Below are 23,454 nucleotides of genomic sequence, written 5' to 3' on the forward strand. Positions count from 1 at the left end.
TGTAGTGGCTGTTTGTTCTGAGCACATTTTCCAGGCCATCTTGAATTGGAAAGGGTCCTTCTGCACTCTAAAGAGAGAAGAGTGCTGACTGGAACCTGTCTGGTGAAGAGTGGTTGGTCTAGTGCATGGTGTAAGCATCCTCATTGGTCCTTTTGAACCCATTTAAATATTTTTCAAGTTTTTAGCATCTGATATTTAAGCCCTACATTTAAGCAGATTTCTGTTTGTTTGTACCAAGATGAACAGAGATGGGGTACCAGCCATAACTCTGAGCCAGTATACCAGATGACTGGAGGTTTCTGAGCTTCCCAAAAACCTTAAGTTAACGCTTTTTTTTTTTTTTTTGCTTATTTATACTATTTATTTTTTTGCCTGTCACCTACTTTAACACTGTATTTAAATACTGTGTACTAAACTACACTGTTGTACTGCAATTGTCTGCCTTCTTGTGCCTGTTAAATCATATTTTAATGCTATTTTTACTGTTTATAGAATTATTTTCGCCATTTTCATAGGATTGTTGGATCATAGGGAATTACTAGGCTATTGGCCCTGAGGCCCATGCAAGCCTAGCTAAGAATTTAGCCCATCGTCCGACAAGTCACCACCCGATGCCATTGTCCAGCAAGGACACAGGTAGAATCCCAGTGATGTATTTTATTTTCCCCATCCAGTTTTCCAGGTTGTGCTTAAAAAGGGATAATGAGGTACTCTGCATGACATGGAGAGGGAGTCTATTCCATATAAGGGGGAGTCTCTGGGACACAAATCTGTCCCAGCAACCAGTCCTACTGATTTCACAGATAAGGATGAGGTTGCACATGCTGGTTACTTGAGTGGTGCTTGACTTGCAGATATACAGCAGTTGCATCAAAGCGGGGTCTGAGATTGCTTTGTATGCCAGACAGAGGTCACCTCTGAGAAGTCTGTATGAGACTGAGTAGAGGGACAAGGCTTTTAGCCTGTCTGTGTAGGGTAGATGTTTGAGGCCCTGGATTCTCCTGATGAGGAACCTCTGTGGTCTCTCCAGCTGCTGCATGTGCTTTGTCAGGAACATGCCAAAAGGGTCTTATACTCAATAATGGGTTATATAAGGGAACAATACAGGGATGTTATGACCTCCCTGTCTCTGGATGAGGTACCCATACTAATGAGGTAGGCCATGTAGAAAGCTTTCCATACAACGGAGGCAATATGGTGGTCAAAAGTCAGTTTTCTATCAACCTGGATGCCCAAGTCAGTCATGACTGATTGCGTGCTTAGGACCTTGTTATTAATGTGATAATTTGCGGGGATGTTACTCTCCACAAAGGGGATGAGGATGCATTTTTTGGCATTCAGTCTGAGGCCATGTTTCTGGCACCAGTCATTTGTTTGGGTGAGACCCTCTTATAGGATGTCCACATCACTAGGGGAACTGATGACAGTGAGCCTCCAACAATTCATGCAAGTAAGTCCAGTTGCACAGCAAAAAGACCAATTAATATATACCAACACACCAGCCAGCACTCCTCAGACTGTAGTGAATAGATACTTAATAAACAGCACAGTTCCTTACTAAGTAAACATAACTTTATTCTGCCATAACAGCATACCAGATTCGGCTTAATTAGCTGTCATCAGTGCTTCAATTCCAACAAACTTAAATACACACCTCTTACAAATGATTGGTCTCTTACAAATTCTCATTAAGTCCAGGAGGAAACAAGGCTCCCAGCCTAATAATCCAACCTTTCTCTTTATTAATTAACACAGTGTGTCAGCCTTCTTTGTTGTCTGTCTTTAACACAATCGTATCAATAATAACAAAATAAAGCATTGCAGTTTTGTACTTTAAAGTATGTTTATATAAAGCATTGGCTAGTCTGGCACATTTAATGTCTTTATGATGTTCAGAAATCCTGAGTTTCAATGAATGTGAAATTTGTTCAAGATAAAATACTGAACAACTGCATGTGTGTGTGTCTCTCTCTCTCTTTATATCTCTATATATATATATATATATATATATATATATATATATATATATATATATATATATATATATATATGTGTGTATGTATATATATATATATATATATATATATATATATATATATATATATATATATATATATATATACATATATAAATATAACCAAGTCTGTATCACAATTCCCATAGCCTCAGGAACATATTTACGAAAACTGCAATGATCAAAGGGATGGCAATCTTTCACTATTACGCCCCTTAAGGTTAACTGTCCCACAGACTGTTAGCTAAGTTACCTTTCTTATAGGGATTAAATCATTCACCCAAAGCCTTGCCCCTTCTAAAAGAAAAAAGTCATCTGCCAGGCAATGCGTTTTTTAAACAATCATCCATCAGTAGAATGTACCAGTATTTTTGAACCTAATCCACAAAAAAACTAGTATTTCAACTAAAATTCATGGTAAGCCTAGAGGGTCCAATAAAATATTTTCTTGGTTGGTATTGTAATAATTGCTCCCTACCAACTTTCTTCATTGAATCACAGACATTCTGTACATTGGATTACTTAAATCCCCTATTTTAAAACCTCTTCCCCATGTCCTGCATTTCAGTATTATATACCAGTTCAGAAGAACATATTCTTTTTAATCTCCTAAACTGAAATTTTGGTATATTTCTTATAACGTGTGAAATTACAATTACTCTCTTGCAAAAGAGTATTTACCTGGGGAAACTTCCTAAAGATATGACTACTCAAAGTCCCATCATCTTCAACAGTAACTAAGACATCTAGGAATGTAATCTGTCTGGGGTCATGATGTGTACTGAATTAGATACCCCATTTAGTATCATTAAGGTATTCCACAAAATCCAACAAATATGTAACATCAGCCATCCAGACCAACCAACAATTATCCAAATATCGTCTCCAGATGTCCATTGATCCTAAATAAATATTGTGGGACTCATCATAAATGATCTGTTCTTCAATAAAACCCATAAAGAGGTCAGCATAAATGGGCTCAAATAACACACCCCTGAGCTGTAAATAACATTCCTCTCTGAAATAAAACAACTTTTTGTTTAAACATGTTCAACCATATATAATAAGAATGTGTTAATACCAAGGCTATATATTGGGGCCCTGTTCAGCCAATATTCTAAGGCAATCCAGCCTGCCCATTGAGGAATGTTAGTATACAGAGCTTTCACATCCAATGTGCTCAACAACCAACCATGATCTAACTGCATATGTTCGATAATATTCAAAAATCCAGTAGTATCTTGAATCCTAAATCATACCATTTTCAACAAAGGTTTCAAATAATACACAAGGAATTCAGATAATGGTTCTGTCAAAGACCCCTTACCAGAAACAATGGGCCTACCAGGTGGACAATATGGATTCTTGTGAATCTTGGGTAGAAGATACAGATATTGTGCATAGGATCCTGTACTATCAACTGACAAAATATTTATCTGGAGGTAATATACTCCTCTATGGATAACCTCAAAAAGCTGTCAATTTCCATCTTAAATGTTGAAGTGGGATCCAGGTACATTTTATGATAATATCGATTTCTTGATAACTGTTTTTGGGCTTCTACATAGCACAGTCCCCCCTTTATCCACCTTATTAATTACAACTTGTTTATTAGAAGCCAAATCTTTCATAGCCTGCCATTCTACCTTAGTTAAGTCATTTTTCCTAATAATAGAATGAACATGTTGCTGAAAGCTGGCCAAAAATTTGTTAACAGGGGGTGCAAAAGTAGAAGGCTTGAACTTGAACCTTGAAGTAATGCCCTCTTGATCATGTCTATTCAGATAATATCATTTCAGATTTAATAATCTGCAAAAAGATATCACATCACTGGCAAAGATGTCTTTTGGTAGGTCTACTATCATATGTCCGAGACCATATGATCGACCTTTTAAAAGTTCGAACACCTGATAAAAAAAGGGGAAAAAAACAAAACCATTGCCCCAAACATGTTTAGCAGGGGGGTTGGCACCCCCGCACCCCCATGCCCCGTGCTATTTAAATATACCAACTCTGAGATCATACTACAGTGAGCAAAAAGGAAATCTTCCCATTCCATGCTGTATGGAGATCTCCATTCCGAATGTTTGAACTTTTAAAAGTTCAGTCATATGGTCTCAGGCATATCAAAGTCGAACTTTTAAAGATTCGATCTGTAAGGGACCCCTTTGGGTACATTATAACATGGAACATAACCAAAACCTTTTTCAATAATTCAATATCAACAGAAGACAAAAACAGATGATATAGTACGAACATTGACATTTTCCGTTACTTGGTCATCATTAATTGCAGTAATGTCTCCAGGGTAGAACCTCCTGTGCCGATGCTTTCTTCCAGCCCTTTTGACTGGTCTAAAGGGATTCCCATCTATTTCTTTTTGGGAATAGGAGAAGAAGGTAAGTCTCTAAATAATCTCAGTGGTTGAAGAAAATTCTTCAGTCAAAGTCTCAGAAGTGTATTCAGATTTCTTTAAAATAGACTTACTTCTCTTATATTTATTAACATAATACTGCTCCTTAATGTTCAAAGACTTGACCACTTTCTTCCTATCAGATTGTTTCCCACCCTGATAATCTCTAGAACATCTAGAAAATTTCTTAAGCATCTTAGCTTTTAATTCACGCTCTACATTGTTCAATTTTTTTGGCAGCCTCTCAGTCTGCTTGCCAAATTTAACATGTTGCTCAGATATTTTCACTGATTCATGCAATATCCTCACTTTATCACCCAGATGCTCTATTTGTCTTTCATAAAATGTCAACAGAGCCTTTACAAAAAGCATTAATGCAGACTAATGAGTTTCTTGCTATTCACTCATAAGTGGGTCATTCAACCCCTTTACAAAGGGCTGTAAACGAACCCTTAAACCCCCTAGGACAAAAACCTCTTATAGAATATACTTTAAAAGTTTGTAATGCTATACATTAATTCTCAAATACTTCATAAATGCATACAATTGTTTAAATAAATCATTACAAGAAGTTGAATTTAAAACAGTACCTGCATATTGTTTACCAGAATTCTGTTCAAAAATGTCCATGGAGTTTTTATCAGCAGTCAGTCCTTTCACAAGTTGAGCCACATCCATTGTTACCAGCACTAATCTCCTTTATAAACAGTTGACATTTAAAATAAATTCAGTTATATACCATTTACCAAAAAATGACAGTAAAAAATCTTCTTGTTCTAGACAATGCAGCATGTGCAGACTCACCAGTACGTCCCAGAACAAACCATCTCACTCAGGTTTTTGAGGGTAGATCACAAGTGAAACAATCTAAAGCTTTCCCAAAAGAGTGTGGAAACAGTGACTAAATCTTTTAATTTCTTTTTTGTTCTTTTTGTGAACAACTACAAAATAAACAAATAATTTTGAGACTTCTAAATAAATTGGAATGTAGCATAATATATGGACCCCCACTAGAGGTAGCAACATCCTTGACCTGGTCATTACTAACATGGGCGATCATTGCTCTACACCAATAGTCAACTCCTCCCTGGTTAAATCCAACCACAAGCTAATCACCTTGGAAATCCACATCCCTTAAACCCCACACCCCCCAGCAAAAGTAACCACCATGAAATACTTCTCCAAAGCTAACTAATCTTACCATCAAAACCGTCAATAAAAAGCTTGGCTCTCTAAAAAAAAAAACACTTTCTCACTCCTCACGCTAAAATTACAACATTGCCACCACACCTCAACTCTTTCTCTTTCTCCCCCTTCCTAAACAAACAAACCTAAACAAAACAAAACAACTAACAAACTTACAATCACAGCTAGATTTAGCTAGAACCACAAACCACACCTAGAACCACCACTGCACTAACTTGCTGAAGCAACTAGTGTGGTTTTTTTTTTCAGCAACCAACATTTCAACAAACTCAAAATGGCTCACCAGAGATAATCACCCAGAGAAAACACAAAAAAAGCTCTGAAAACATCATTCACCACCACCTTAATTAACAATCTTTATTATCTTCTTATAAGATCTTAGCTCAGACAACTACCAAACTGGGGATTCTCTATTCTCATTCTCAAACTATATAATGGAACTCCCAACTCCCTGACACACACTCCTCAACCCTCACTCCCACCCAAAAAAGCAAAATAAAAATTAAAATCTTAATAATGTCCCTTAATCAAAACTGTTCTGTTCCAAACCCATACTATCATTTACCATTCTCTTACCTAAACTCCTTAACTACTTTTTAACAAAACCCTGTTTTACCTTTTGTTTTTTGCTTGTTTTTTTTTTTTTTCCCAAGAGTCGGACTCTCCCGGTTAACAAATGTAAAATAAAATAAATAATAAATAAATAAATAAATAACTTTGGGCTCCTAAAAACAGAGGTGGCCAACTTTATGGCACCCATGCAAATGGAGAATAGTTGCATGACCACTGAATCATAAACCAAAGCACTGTATGAAAACATACACTAATGCATGGATCTCACCATACCCAATCGAACCAAAATGCTCTCCTCAAAAAAAGGAAGCCAATCTGGTGGTCCCCTGCCATAAACAAACTCTACAACAGAAGGAGGAAACTGATGCAGAATAAGGTGAAGTCCCAAGACTGGAAAAACTCCCTTATCAGCCTCAACAAAAAGTTGAGATCCCTCATCAAATTTTCTAAAGCTAGCTATGAAAACAGAATTGCAGCAGATAGTAAAGACAACCACAATGCCTTCTATAGTTATGTAAAGAATCTCCACTGCAATGCCTAAATTTGCTCTGAGCTACTGCACAATGGCACCTCTTATACCGAGCCAACAGATGTTGCCAATATACTGGCCGCAGATTCAGTGCCAAATTTACCCCCCCCCCAAAAGACCAATTCCAATACTAGTGGATTGCCAGGCACCCAGTATTACTGCTGCACAGGTTAAAACAGCATTGTCCAAGGACAAGAATACAGGTTATACAGGACCTGGCAATATCCCTGGTTGTGTTCTACATGGACTACAGAGTGAACTGGCACCTCACCTGTGTGTCCTGTTTAATCACAGCCTCACCTCAAGGTTAGTGCCTACCAAATGGCGCACTGCTACAGTCATCCCTCTCCACAAAGGAGGAGTAACTACAGATCCGGGAACTATCGCCCCATTAGACTAACAAGTCTGATATGCAAAGATATGGAACACATCATCATGGACCTAATAAACAAGTATATAGGGAATCTCCAAACTCTGGATCACACAGTTTGGTTTTGTGAAGGGTAGATCATGCCTGCTCAACTTGGTCGACTTCTTTGAATTAGTCACCAGAGCTATGGATGAAGGCAAGGTGGTTCATACAGCCTACCTTGATCTGGCCAAGGCCTTTGATACCATTCCCCACTCAGGAATCATAGAAAAACTCACTAAGCTAGGTATCAACCCCTATATCACTAGGTGGGTTGCAAACTGGCTCAAAGATAGAACCCATAGTATGAAAGTAGATGACTCCAAGTCAGACTGCTGACCAGTCACAAGTGGAGTCCCAGAGAGATCGGTACTGAGTCCTCTGCTGTTTGGTATCTACTTCTCAGAAGTCTAGGCCAACACAAAGGGACTCTGGCTGACAAAGTTCAGAGACAATTGCAAGTTTGGAGCCATTATTAACTCCCCAAGTGATGTTGACATCCTACAGAAAGGCCTCACTGATACCAACGACTGATGTCAGAACCATGGCCTTAAGCTCAATGCTAAAAATGTGTCATCATCTCCTTTGGGAAAAACCCAGTTCCCATGAATTACCACATTGATGGTTGTCCACTGAACACAGAAAGCATTATAAAAGATCTTGGAACACAGGTTGACAGCAACCTCTCTTTTGACCACCACATTGCCACTGTGGTCAGAAAGTCCTTCTATGTGGCACATCTCATTACTAAGGGTCTTGCATCCAGGAAGAATTAGGTCATTGTCTCCCTCTATTCTTCCCTCATTAGGCCAATCATTGAGTACAATGCCCCATTTGGCATGTACCTCACTAGACACCTGCAACAACTGGAGAGGCTGCAAAAGTACCTCACAAAGAGGATCCTAGGCCTTAAACACTTGTCCTATATGGACACACTGAAAAAACTCCAACTATACTCTGTCTCATATTACCTACTTAGAGACAATCTCTTCTTGACTTACAAAAACATGTCTGACCCAGCTCTGTTAGAAATGCTACATCTAAAGAGATCCCAATCCCTCCGCACCACACGCGCCAGAGACCTCAGCCTCATTACCACAATCAACAGAACGTGCTAGAGGGACAGGTTCATAACCCAGACACTGCCCATGCTATGGAATAGACTTCCCATACATGTCAAAAAGAGCACCTCACTGGCCCTCTTCAAGAGAAATCTTGATGAGTGGATGGGAAATAGAAAATTCACCTTGGGGATCACTCCAGTGGCTCTACTCGACAGATGCACTGGGAACTAAGGTCGGGTGGCACAATGCCAGGGTAATCCTATGGATTAGGCTTGTAAAGACTCCAGGGCCATTAGCCTAGTACACACCTATGAACCTATGACCCTACAATGTCACACAAGATGGTACTGCTTCACCTAGGCTTCTGATAACAAATTTGAACTATACATGTTAATATTATTCACAGCCATGAACAAGGAGCAGCTAGCACAAATCAAAGTGACACTATATAATTATTTTTCATCAAACTAATATGTAGAAAGCAGAACAAATGTCATACACACCATTTCCATGGCTCAAACACCCTTCAGGATGTCATCACAGTGAACAGAAAGAGAGCTCATTCCTCCAATAAGGCGCTCTGGATGGCAAACACCACTTCCACATTCAAAATGCCATCCAACAATGGCTCCTGTGTATTTTATCAAAAAAAAACAGACAATCAAGATATGAAAATAACTGAAGATAATATTAAAAGAGTCCAGCCAATATGCTGAATAAATTTAATATGTCTTCTTTGTTTTTAATAAACTACTTAGTAAGCTTGTATGGCACCCCTCCACATAAAGCCATACGCTAAGCAACAGCACATTCAGTGGTTCCAGTAACACTGTCCATGTACTTATCAACTCTCAATTGTTGGAAAAATATCACCAAGTGTGGCCCACAGCATGAATAATATAATCCAGTGGCAAAAAGACCAATTAATATACACCAACACACCAGCCCACACCAGCCAGCACTCCTCACACTATGGTGAATAGATAGTTAATAAATAGCACAATTCTTTACTAAGTAAACATAACTTTATTCTGCCATAACAGCATACTGGTTTTGGCTTAATTAGCCTTCTTCGGTGCTTCAATACCAACAAACAAAGTTACAACACTTAAATACACACCTCTTACAAATAATTGGTCTCTTACAAATTCTCATCAATCCAACCTTTCTCTTTATTATTTAACATAGTGTGCCAGCCTCCTTTATTGTCCCTCTTTAACACAATCTTATTATGCTATTTATTAACTATCTATTCACCACAGTGTGAGGAGTGTTGGCTGGTGAATTGATGATAGCAACCAGGTTGTAGTCATCAACAAATGTGGTCATCTACAACCCACGGGTTTTGGCCTGCACCTCAGAAAAGTATATCCCAAACAACAGAAGCCCCAAGACCAGTCCCTGGGGTATACCACTCATTGCTTGTCTACTGCTTGAAGTGGCTTCCCTTATTTTGACTAGGTGGGTTCTATCAGTGAGCCAGTTTGCTACCCATCTGGTAACATACGGACTGATGCCTAGTTGAGAGAGTTACTCTATTATACCTGAGTGGGGAATAGTATCAAAGGCTTTGGCCAGGTCAAGGTAGATGGTGTGCACCACCTTCCCCTCATCCATGGCTTTGATGACTGTCTCAGAGTCAACCAAATTTAACAGGCATGACCTCCCTTTGATGAAATGAAACTGTGTGGGATTGAGTGTTTGGAGGTTGTCAGTCCTTGTTAATGAGGTCCATGATAATCCTTTCCAGTGTCTCACAGATCAGGCTAATTAGGCTGATGGGTCTATAATTTCCTGGATCGATGGATGTTCCACCTTTGTGCAAAGGGATGACAGTGGCTTTCCTCCACTCAGCTGGGACAAAGCCAGTACTCAGGCTTTGGCTGAACATGGTGCCTAATGGTGCTGCAAGTTCTTGCTAAATTCATGTAGGATGCAGCCTGGGATGTTTGATAAGTATTTGCTGGTACTTTGAACTGTTGCAAAGCAATCTGTTCTGCTTGTTCTGGATTTCCTACCAATCAGTGTTAAAATAACTGATTTGTTAGCTGTTTAAAACATTCTTTAGAATCTCCTTGCTGCTTCTCTGCTGTTTAAAATGTTCTTTAGTGTCTCGCTGCTATTGTACAGCTGTGTTAAACATTGTCTAGTGTTTCCCAGTGAAACTAGGGTAGCTAGTAGCTAGTAGCTGTAGCATAGTCCAGATACAGGTTTGCTGCATCTAGGTCTGTTTGTAGTGGCTGTTTGCTCTGAGCACATTTTCCCGGCTATCTTTGACTGGAACGGGCCCTGCTGCACTCTAGTGAGAGAAGTGTGCTGGAACTTGTCTGGTGAAGTGTGGTTGTTTTCAAGTTTTAGCTTCTAGTATTTAAGCCCTGCATTTGAGAAGGTTTCTGCTTGTTTGTGCATTGTGCAGTATTGCACACTGTTGTGCTTATTCAGACTGTAACCTATTAAACCACCAGAAAAAAAAAAAAACAGCAGAAATATCCATCCACTGTGGTCCAACTTGATCAGTCTTGAAAATCTCCCCTTTGAGATAACAGTCTTCAACCTACTATTATAGGCAGTGGCACTACCCTTGTTTCTCCTGCCAACCTTGTTGACTTGGGTTGCTTGAGGCAGTATAACAATTGCCTCATGTACGCTGACAACCCTCTACTAATAACTCACTCTATTACAGAGTGCGAGAGATGTATTTACACCAAAAATCTTGAAGCCGTGCTCTCTTGCACTCAAAACAGTAGCACAGAGGAGGTTGTCAACCCGCCCACCACTACTCATGCACATAGTACCAGTACTCATAGACATAGTATGCATCAAAGATAAAAATCAACATATACAGAGTTTCTTTCAAAAAACTTACTGAAACACCAGAGACCTCCAAAACACAAGACTGCTAAAACTAACACAACTCCCCATCACCCATGATACAAAGTAACACCAGTATCTCAACTACCAATCCTGTAAGGTGTAACATTCAAAAAACAAATGTTCTTATCATTGGAGATTCCATAGTGAGACACACGGATGTCCCACTCATCAGGTTCGATATGATGAAAGTCACAGTCAGCTGCCTGTCTGGTGCCAGAAATCTTCAGATCATGCATACACTCAGGTGTCTCAGCAACAAGTACCATTATGACTCTGTCATAGTTCATGTCGGAATGAATGACCTGAGATGTGCCTCACTTGACAATATGAAGAGAGGCATGATTGAGCTCTCTGCATATGTATCCAAGGCAGGTATGTCCCTAGCCTTGAGCAGCATACTACTTTCACCTAGAATGATGCCACAGTATAAACAAAAAATAATCAATATCAATAATTGACTTAGTTTTTGGTGTCATTCAAAGGGGATCCAGTTCCTGTCAGCCTGGGAAGCCATCATCGACAAATCTTGCTGCTTTGTCAGAGACGGTTTGCACCTGGTGCCACTAGGCTTTCAGCTGCTGGAAAAGGCTCTTGTCTCACACATACTGCCTTTCTTAGGCATGGTATTAAAAGCAAACTTACCAACATGAAATTTGCCAATCATAACAAAATAAAGGTAATGCTGCTAAACGCTAGGAGCTTAAACCAAAAACTGTACACCCTGGAAGTACTTTTTTCACTGTAAGATTTAGATATCTGTGCAGTCACAGAAACCTGGTTCAAGGCCTCAGAGAGTACCCCGGCCTTGCAAGGCTAGAATGCCTTCCACACCTTCAGACTGCAAAACGAACGTGTGAGATCTAAAGGAGGGGGTGTTTCTATCTATATTAGAGATAAATTCACCTCCTGTCTAGTAAGACTAGCTAACTCCATGGAGTTAATCCAAGTTCAGGTTACAGTGGGTAAGCCCCTATTCAAGTTATAGCCAGATGTCGATCCTCCTCCATGGGTCATGATGTGCACAAAGCCTACTTGAAAAAACTGGAATCAATCCAAATATTACCAAACACTCTAGTTATGGGGGACTTCAATTATCCCACCATCAAATGGGAAACCTACACTAGCCCTAACTTGCTAGCAAAATGTTCCTTGACTTTGTTAACTCAAATGCCCTGGAACAAATTGTTCATACCTCGACAAGAGGAACAAACATACTAGATCTTGTCCTCACTAACAGGTCAAACTGATGCACTGCCACAACTGTCGGACCCTCATTAGTTACATCTGACCACAAATGAGTCACTTTCTAACTGGCACTAACACCAGAACTCACAAAGAGGGAAATCAGACTAAAAAAACTTCACCAAGGAAAACAATGCCCTCCTAGGTAAAGGTATAAATGCATTCCTAGCCCCACACGAAGCTGGAAGTGGTAACTACACCGAAGCTTGCACTAAAGCTCTATACAATCACTTGCATAAGTGTTTAGACTTAGCTGTACCAGAAAATATCAAAGTCAGAGCCCCAAGTAAAAACAAGCTGTCAGGGTGGACATCCAGCATCAACTAACTTTACAATCAATGCAAAAAGTTGCTGTCCAAGAAAACAAAGGTGAGCCCCCAACAATGGAAAAGTGCCCTCCTCTGTCTCATCAGGCAAATTAGACAACTTGTCAAATCTTCTAAGGGCTTCTCTGAGAAAAGTCTATCAAGCTCAGCCAAAGATAACCACAAAGTTTTTTATAGCTATGTACATAGCCTAAAAGGTAGGACCCAAGCATGTGCAGAACTAGTGACTAATGGTATCACAAACACTGACCCTACAGAGATAGCAAACCTGCTAGCGGATAAGTTTGGTGAATATTTCACTCCCTTATCCCCTCAAAATGTATCACAAACCTTTCCCACACACACACATTATCTGAAGTGCAGGTCATTAAAGCCTTGTCCAAGACAAAAATACAGCCTCTATGGGACCAGACAGCATCCCAACCTGTCTTCTAAACAGGCTAAAATATGAACTAGCATCACCATTAAGTACCCTTTTCAATCATACCCTAACCACAAACTTTGTTCCTGCAGAATGGAGAATAGCAACAGTTATTTCCCTCCACAAATATGGCCTAGCAACAGACCCGGGGAATTCCAGACCCATAACCCTGACCAGCCTCAACTTTAAGGCCATGGAATGTATCATTATGGACCTTATAAATTAAGAAATAGGCAACCTCCAAACCCTAGATCCAACCAACTCGGCTTTGTCAAGGGCAGATCCTGTCTGTTAAATTTGGTTGATTTCTTTGAAAATGTGACCATGGCCATTGATGAGGGCAAATCTGTACAAACAGCATACCTCAACTTGCGAAGGCTTTCAACATAATGCCACACTCAGGCATTACCAATAACTTAGCAAACTGAATGTAAACTCCTTCATTGTAAGATGGGTCGCCAAAGTGGTTCAGAAACTGGACAGATACTCTCAAAGTGAGTGACTCCACATCAACCAGCAGACATGTCACCAGTGGGGTGCCACAGGGGTCAGTGTTGGGTCCCCTACTGTTTGGTATATACTTCTCAGACATTCAGGTCAAAACTAAGAGGTTGTGGCTGAGAAAGTTTGCAGATGACTGCAAACTGGGGGCAATTATTGAATCCCCAAATTATGTCTTTATACTCCAGGAGGGTCTTACACAGACCAAGGACTGGTATCTTAGTCATTGTCAAACTGAATGCAAAGAAATGCATCATCATCATTTCCTTTGGCACAAACAATGTCCCTTCACTCTATCAAATCAATGACAATACCTTATGTACCCGCGGAGTGATAAGGCATCTTGAATTACCAGTTGACTGTGACCTTAACTTCAACCACTATTATGTCTACTGTAGTAAGCAAGGCTTTCTGTGTAGCACACTTGTTTAGTAAAGGCATCACCTTAAGAGTAAGGAGGTTAACACCCCACTATACTCGGCACTAATCTTGCCCATAACTCTGAATAACACCCCATTCGGAAGGTACCATACAAAGCATCTTCAGCAATCAAAGAGACCTCAGAGGTTTCTAACAAAGAAGATCAAGGGATTCCAGCACATGCCTTACACACACTGACTAAAGTCCTTGTCCCTATAATCTGTATCATATAGATTTCTTAGAAGAGACTTGTGCCTGCCTTACAGAGCAATCTCAGACACAAACCTAATGAATTTGCTCCATATCTGTAAATCAAATGGGACTAGAGCTACCCATTCCAGAGACCTAAATATGGCCTGCAACTTAAATAGGACATGCTGGAGGAGCATATTTATCTCCCAGTGACTGCCGTATCTTTGGAAGAGGCTGCCAATGTATGTGAAACAGAGCACCTCTATCACATTGTTCAAGAGGAACCTGGACAAGTGGATGGGACAGCATGCATTTTTACCTGGGATAGTACCCACAACCCTCTTAGACATGGGCAGTCATTACTAAATGTAATCTTGGGTATTGACTAGCATCTCTATGGTATTACATTGGGATGAAACGGTTACTTGAAATGGTCTACGGGTCGATAGCCTAGTAATCTCCTATGATCCTCTGATTTCAACAACTGGCTGTCTTTTTGGTGTCATTCTATGTGGATCCAATATTTGTCCTCTTGGGGAGACATGGGTAAAAGACCACGTTGCTTTGTCAAGGATGGTCTGCACATCTCCCCTTTAGACTTTCAAATAATGGCTAAAACTTTATTCACCCTTCTTAGTGCCTTGTTAGGCAATGCCAATTTGACAAACCTACCGACATAGCAAAATCAGCTCAACTGAACCTGAAGGTGCTACTGCTGAATGCCAGGAACTCCCTCCATGCCCTCATCACACTTGAGAATATAGACATCTGTGCAGTTAGTAAGACATGGTTTAAAGCTGCAAGGGGTACCTTTGCAGTGCAAGGTTTCAATGCCTTGCACGCTTAGACCAGTAGTTGCAAACATAAAGGCTAGAGGTAGAGGTTTCTCAGTATACATCAATAACAAGCAAACCTCTAGAGTGGTCAACAGGATGACATGCTGGATATGCTCCACATGCTGATCACCATAGATGGAATCATGTACCATATACTAGCCAGCTATAGGTCACCCTCCATGTCTCAAGAAATTCACAATGCATACTTGGATCTGCTGGAGACACTTACCATTCAACCTAACTCTCTACTAATGGGAGACTTTAATTACCTCTCTGTAGACTGGTACTCCTACACAGCCTTACATCTACAGGCACAGAGATTCCTTGACTTAGTAATTATAAACTCCCTTGACCAAATAGTGAATATGCCCACTAGAGGTTCCATTCTACCGGACCTCATGCTCACAAATATGGTAGAATGTTGCATCCCCCTCCCAACAGCATCTTATCCTCTCTGGTGAGGTCTGACCATAAAGTTGTCTCCTTTAAAATCATAATCAAGTCCATAATCCCATTAATACCAGTAACAGTTAGAAACTATTCCAAGGCAAATTACCTTTCATTAAGTTTGTCAAAATTCAATTGCCCTCCAAACCCAGAGAACACAGCAGCCTATAGTGAATTGCTTTCAGAAACTCTGCATAATCATGTCAATGGCTGAAAAGAGGTTGTTGTACCTACCAGAAGTAAGTCCAGAACTAGTCCAAGAAACAAACCTTCCTGGTGGCATCCCAAATTAAACAAGATATAACAAAAGAAAATAAATGGTAAAAATCAGGAACGGTAATTCCCATAAAGATAAAAAACTATTTTATCAAAGGATATAGACAACAATGAGGGCTAATTAGGTCAAACAAGTTCAGAGTTAAGATATCCTCTCAGGTGAAAACCAACCTTAAGACCTTCTACAGCTGTGTCAGAAACCTCAAGGGCAGCACATACCAATGTACGAAACGTATGGTTAATGGTGCATGGTGCCATATTCACTGAGCCAGTCCAAGGCTTCCACATACATAAATGCTTTCTTTAGGCAAGGGCCAGCCAATACACTTCCCAACTGAATTTCTTAAGTTAATCGACCATTGGATCATGTCATATCAGTGTGGATCTACTTAATGCTAAAAATCTAAATAACAAATTGTCAGTCCTTGAAACTCTCCAGCATTTGGAGCACATCCTCATATGTGTTGTTGCTGAAACCTGGTTTTAGTGCTCAAAAAGCATTCTCTCAAGTCCTTTGTATTGCACATACCACTTGTTTAGACCAATCAGAAATTGTGGTAGTGTATCTGTATTTCTTAGAGGATATATTGCCTCCAGATAGATATCTAGAAGCCCAAAAGTGGAGCTTATTGAGATCGAAGTCATGATAAATAAGGCTAGCTCTGTGCACCACTGAAATCCATTCGTGTTTCCAAAACAATCACACAGCTTTCCAAAATAGTTTAGATGAACTCCACTTAAGCAGGAACACTGTTTCCCTAGGTGATTATAACTATCTAATGATTAATAGGGCGACCTATATCAGCAATGTAGGGTATGCTCAAAAATTCTTACACTTTATAAACAAAGAATCCCTGGACCAGATTATTAAGTAACCTACTAGGGAGCAGAATAGTTAACCTGGTTTTAACAGGCTTACTATTTGTATGTATGATCCCCAAGGTATTCCCTCTCAGTGGTCAGATCAGATCAGACCACAAGCTACTAACCTTTTCCATCAGAATGTCTAATTCACCAGAAGCAAACATCACAGGGTTCAATGTTTTCACGCATATAAATCTGCCACAACTCTATGATGAAGTCTCTTAAATTCAAGTATAAAAGTATTACCCAAAATGTTGTTACTGCATACAATTATTCAGGCAGTCCCAATTAGATTCAAGCAAATGCAGAGGTCTAAAAGCAAACTAGTGTAAACTGTGTAATAAAATGAAGAAACTCATAAAATATATAAGAGAGCAAAATACCCCCAAATTAAAGACAACATTAAACAGCTAGATAAGAAAATAAAAAAGGAAATAAGAAAAGAAAAGGCATCCCATGAAGTCAGACTACCTATAGAAGCCAAAGATAACTATGAGTCCTTCTTTAATTGTTACAGGAAAAAAAAAAAGAAACAGTGCTCATCATTGCTCTGAGAATATTCATAATTATATCAACTACTTATATCCAGTGGATATTTCAAAGATACTGGCAAATACATTCAGTGCTAACTTCACCTCAGAGGCATCTATTCCAAATACACTTACCCCTGGTGGAATCAACCCACCAAACATCATGAGCATATAATGAAGGTATTCTCCCAAATAAAGAATACCTCAACCATTGGGCCTGACAATGTACCCAGTTGTCTAATTAGTAGCACTTAACATATATTGGTGGACCTACTCCTCACCCTCTTCAGCCTCAGCCTAGCAGCTAGCTTTGTCCTATGGGAGGGGTGCACAGCTGTTGTGATGCCACTCCACAAGGGTGGCCCCAACACAGACCATGAGAATTACATACCCAGCAGGCTAACAAGTCTTGTATGCAAAACTATGGACCATATCAGAACTGAAATAATTAGCTATGATATGAGAAATCTTAACAGACTTGACCCCTAGAAGTCTGATTTTGCCAAGTGTAATGTTGCTTGTCTGATCAGGATAAAACAGACAAACATCTGTGGATTCTCTTCAAGCAGCTTTATTATGTGCAAACATGTCAGGACTGAGCCTTAATAATGCTAACATAGATAAACTTATAAACAAACTGGCTATTACACTTATACATGCTCACTCTCTGGCTGCACTCTCAAAATGACACTGAAGCGAGCACGTGCTTGCTATGTATATGCACATGCTGTCCTTGAAACACTTCTTAAAGGTACAACACACACACACACACACACACACACACACACACACACACACACACACACACACACACACACACACACACACACACACACACACTAGTCTACATCCTCTCTCTTTGAGAAATGAGTATATATATATATATATATATATATATATATATATATATATATATATATATATATATATATGTGTGTGTGTGTGTGTGTGTGTGTATATATATATATATATATATATATATATATATATATATATATTAATATATACACCTACATTATTTATTTATTGACATTTGCTTACCAGGAAAGTCCATCTGGGTAGAAGGCCATTTTCAGCAGAGGCCTGGTGAGAAAAGCTCCAAATTATGACAAAACATTTCAGAACAATAATTTTACAATCTTCAAAAATAAAAAAAATGCATCTGCAGTTTAAATAATTATAACAAATTAGACATAATATAAAAACATTGGTTAAGAATTCATACAAGGTATATGACTAATTAATACATTCATACATGACTTTCCAAATTACTCTCAAGGGCATCATTAACAATACAACAATACTTCTTCATATAAACAATAGGCAAAGATTAATGATTAAAAAGAAATATTCGGCATATTTCATATATATATATATATATATATATATATATATATATATATATATATAATTGGTTCATTTTAAAATCAGTCTTTTTATAACTTAAGTCTTTTCTTTATTAAAGAATGAATAAATAAAAGATGCAGGCCACTGTGCATGATGATATTTTTCAAACTACATCCTACTCTCACCACTCCCCTTGTAACATTCGATTACATCCTAGTGCAACACAAGCTAGCACTCAGCATTCACAAATACTTGTTTTAAATCAGCATCAGACTAAAAGTGCTGGGAAGCTGCATGTTCTGTATGATACAGTAAATATACTATTATCACTGTTGCTGAACAAATTTTTTTAAATTATTAATCTTTGCCTATTATTCATTTGGTGAAGTATTGTATTGTTAATAATGCCCTTGAGAGTAATTTGGAAAGTCATGTATGATTGTATTAATTAGAGTCATATAAATGTTGTCTAGCAAATATTTTTTTTACTTAACCTTGCACTACTTATTAGGGAAGCTCCCTTTCATTTTATACAGTAAGGTATGTCAAACTTATCCTGGACAGCGTTTTTCCTTTCATGTATTATTTACAATAGTCTCTGCTACTCAAATTGCTCAGGAAGCCCACTTCTCTTAGTTTTCATTCATACTGTTTTCATTTATTTTGACAGTAAGGCAGGCAAGACTATACCCATGTAACTCCTCTTGTTGGTATTTAATAGTGCATTCCATAGGTGTTTTTCAGTCATGATCCTGACTCCCTAAAGACAAAATAGTGCAATCATACATAATAATAGCAGTAAGACATTAATGTAAAATATAAACTATAACTACTAAAGACAGTAATGTTCAAACACAATGTTCAATATCCACTGCAGAATGATAAAGCTAACAAGGGCATGCAACAATCAGTAATTGGAGACTGCTATGTAGCAGGTATAGTAATGAAAATTTAGAATTAGACACACAGCCAGCATTTTGACTCTATACAAAAGGATACCACTGTAGTAGTGCACATATCATCATCTACCACAGTAGTAGTGCACATATCATCACCTACCACGGTAGTAGTGCACATATCATCACCTACCACTGTAGTAGTGCACAAATCATCACCTACAGATATTCTGCCATTTTATGGTCATAAATATGTCTAAGTTGTAGCTTATTGCGATAATGTTCATAATTCTGGTTTGTTGCTGTAGCTTTTTTAGATTATGTGGTTATATGTATAAAGGTATACACACACTGATTCATTTCTCTGCCAGGTAAGCTCCAATAAAGTAAAATAGTTCTGCATTATGTCAGTATCCTCTTTATCACCAATATGAACATTCATCTTATTCTGTGTGCCCAGATCACCATCAAAGTTTCTTGCTTTTTAATTTACCTACTCTCATAAAAAGCACATGATTGTAACAGCTTGTACTGCTGGTATACTTTGCTTTAGCTGAGTACACCTAGTGATAACAAGCAGCTATTACGTACTGTGCAAGATAATGGCAGCCTATTGGAAGCTCAAGCTTCATCAACGAGCATCACAGAACTTCAAGAAATTAAGCACAATCCTACAGGTAAACTAGCAAGTACTAAACTTGCTGTTATACACTAAATGCATGTTTGCAGGGAGGCAAAGCCCCTGTACTTCTAGTATGGGAGTCTGTACCCTATTCACCACAAATAGATTAATTCTGAGATCATTTTATCTTGGAAAAGGGGGGAATGGTCCAAGAGACAGTGATTTTAGAATTAGTTCATTTCTCCTTGATTTTAATTCCTTTGAGACTCAGGACTCACACTATCCAGTGTCAAAAATATAGCATGAACCGCAACATAATTGACAAATAGAATCATCTGCCGCTCTGGGAAATAGTGGCATTTAAAAGAAACTGTGGAACGAGGTGATGAAGTTCTCCATATGTGCCTCAGGAAACCTCTTCCTTGAGAGACATTAATAACATGTTTCAAAAGTATTGCAGCTCTTGGATGACCATACAAAGAAACAAATTGCTATTCTCTTCAGAAGCAAATAACTAGTGTTGAAGAAACAAGGTATGCAAGCTGACAGGAATCTGTTTACCAGATGCATTGTTTTCTGGTATTTATTTTTAAGTATGTTTTCTCTTTCTACATGGCCATGTACTTACTTCTGAAAATCATCAGAAGTGATGCATTGCCTGACCTTACTTCTGTACTCAACGGGGTTACTCATAGAGTGAGAATCTGAATACAAAGCTAGATCATCAAAGCTACATGGGATCCATATACCTTCTGACTCCATGATTGTACAAGTGGCACTTTCTGACACCTCATGTTCTTTGACGGACCTTAAAAGCTAATAATTACATACTAACTGCCTGTAACATGTTACATGCCAGGTCTTTTACCAGGAGGTGCCTAAATAAGGGAAACAGAGGCATCAAGTGCAATCGGAGCATATACAATATATGTGCATATATGTTTCTTTTCTGAGTAATGATTAATTAAACATCTCTGACAATGGAGCTGTTTAACATCTTGAGTACTTCAACCAAAAGGAAAGTCATTTGCTGGATACATGTTGTGATATAACTTCTCACATACAATCAAATCTTAATGCTCATGACTAGGGAATACTAAATGTTGTCTCTTCCCCGGACAACTATAGCCTTTAAGTTAAGAACCAGCTGGCATGCATAGTGCAAATCAATCTGTTCAAATGCAAGGTTCGGTCACTCTGTTATTTCTCATACTTCTGTAAACAGGGCAGTTTACATTTACAGGTAGTGGCAGGTATTTTCTTGCAGATCTATTTTATTTTAGAAGGCAGTGCACTTCCAACAATATTAATTCAAGATGGAAAATGTAATATACTTCTATTTTATACACAACTGCAACCAATTAAGACAAGCTACTATATACACTGCATACATAACTGTTGCCTTCAGAGTACAAATTCAAAGTCATTTTCATTGTTTGTACTGATTTAGTTTACTGCAGATATATATGCCTACACAGCTCCATTATCTGTGCTGGTTAGTTTATTGCATTTGACATGTACTGTAGTCTCTACTTAATGAAGTCAGGGACAGAAAATGTTGCTGCTGGTTTGTAATAACGGCATTGTCAAAAGCTAATGGTACTATTAATGACCCATTAAGTGCCTCTCTAGGTCAGGCTGTATCTGGTAGAGCATTTTACCTCTGACTTTGCACCTCACAGAAGCACAACTGTACTGCTCCAACCAGCATGGAAATTGCTGCAGTCTGATGCTTTCTACTATATGCTAAATGATCACAATTTATTTATTTTTTCATATCCACCTACTCCTGATCTCCTGCTATTAGTTTTCTTGGTTTGCGTAGATGCTGAGTTCACTCCTTCTCACTGCTATCTCTTCATTATGGCTACCCACCCTTATCTGAATTACAACTTGACACTTTTTTTTCATTAAGTAGGAACTTTACAGATGACTAACTTCAGCAATGATTACAAAAGAAGTATTATAAAGCAGCTATCCTTATGTAAAATTTTAACATGAACATAAGTGAAATCCTGTTTGAAATTAAATAACAGATATTCTCATTATATTCATAACTGAACGTTAATGGCTTTAACTTAATTCATGTATGTTTCACGTCCACAGGAATATCTATCTATCTATCTATCTATCTATCTATCTATCTATCTATCTATCTATCTATTTATCTATCTATCTTTGCACAATATAATCAAATATGTCTGCATTAAAGTGTTTAAATGTGAAGTTAACAAACAATGCCATGCAGGAATGAAAAACAAACAATTCCTGTAGAAATAAGAAATAAGCTCACATAGTTTTGAGCAGATCCTGAAATTAATAAACATTGGAAAATGTGCTTTCAGTGCAAGTAAAGTTGTAATGATTTGTTTCTGTTTATCATGGTCCTGCTGTGAAATGCCTGACTTCCCCAAAGCTGGCAAGTTGAAAGGATTTTAAAAAATATGCCTGTAATATAAAAAGGTGTAAACATGAATTTTAATTGTTTGCCAACAGATCAAGCTCACCTCTACCCCCCTGATGTGGGGGGAAGTTCTCCTCGAACTTAGACATATCTACACACACACACACACACACACACACACATATATATATATATATATATATATATATATATATATATATATGTATATCACTTCCACAGTTGCACCAACTCAAAGAAGTGAGAAATCTTTCAAAACTAAGGAATCATTAGGAGTGCCCACTTAGAAACTGCACTAGCAATGATTTCCTTTGTGAAACATCATTCGCCATTATGTCTATTTTATTTAATTCATTTATTTTTTGTATGTGCTACTGATGCTGCATCCATTTTGCCTCCTGCAACTCTAGAGAAGCCATTTGCCATATATCAGTCCCATGGGAGAAGTATAGGCTTTTAATGAGTCTGATAATTAAGTATCAGGACATTCTCAAGTGGAAGAAGGCAACATAAGTAATTTCCCTTTTTTGTTGGAATGAAAACTATACAGATTACTGTATGTGTAGATTACTGCAGTGAGATCTGTTTTTTGAAATGTAGACTGTGAACACAGTAACAGTGTCACTTAAGTAACTGTGTAATTCACAGGGCTAATAGCAGTGTTTAAGGTCTTTGCCGAAAGAATACAAAAAACAGCATTGTTCAAATGGATGACACCTTACTCATTTTAACAAAATAACCGAAAAGGTTGTACTTCAAAGTTTGGAGTTCCAACTCTTGAAGATGATTGCCTTGATGCAAGGGACTTAATAGTCTTGTACCTTGTACAGGTTGCAAGACAATTGTCTCAATGTGAGGGACTTGATAGTCTTGTACCTTGTCCAGGTTGCAAGACAATTCTCAATGTGAGGGACTTCATAGTCTTGTAACTTGTCCAGGTTGCAAGATGATTGTCTCGATGCGAGGGACTTGATAGTTTTGTTCCTGTACAGGTTGCTGCTTGCGCTTGAACTTAAATATGTGCTCAAGC

At 38.4% G+C, this 23,454-nt stretch overlaps 1 protein-coding gene across 1 annotated transcript in view; it reads left to right on the forward strand.

Annotated features, from left to right (window-relative positions):
- BFSP1 (beaded filament structural protein 1) overlaps positions 1 to 23,454 on the forward strand; it is a 569,852-nt gene that overhangs the window by 333,881 nt on the left and 212,517 nt on the right. The window contains exon 5 of the mRNA XM_044060145.1: positions 19,934 to 20,057. Within this exon, the coding sequence (XP_043916080.1) occupies positions 19,934 to 20,057 (124 nt within the window). The remainder of the gene's footprint in view (positions 1 to 19,933; positions 20,058 to 23,454) is intronic.

The sequence above is a fragment of the Protopterus annectens genome, chromosome 1.part2, assembly GCF_019279795.1.
Source record: "Protopterus annectens isolate FY-2018-M chromosome 1.part2, PAN1.0, whole genome shotgun sequence".
Taxonomy (NCBI): Eukaryota; Metazoa; Chordata; order Ceratodontiformes; family Protopteridae; genus Protopterus; species Protopterus annectens.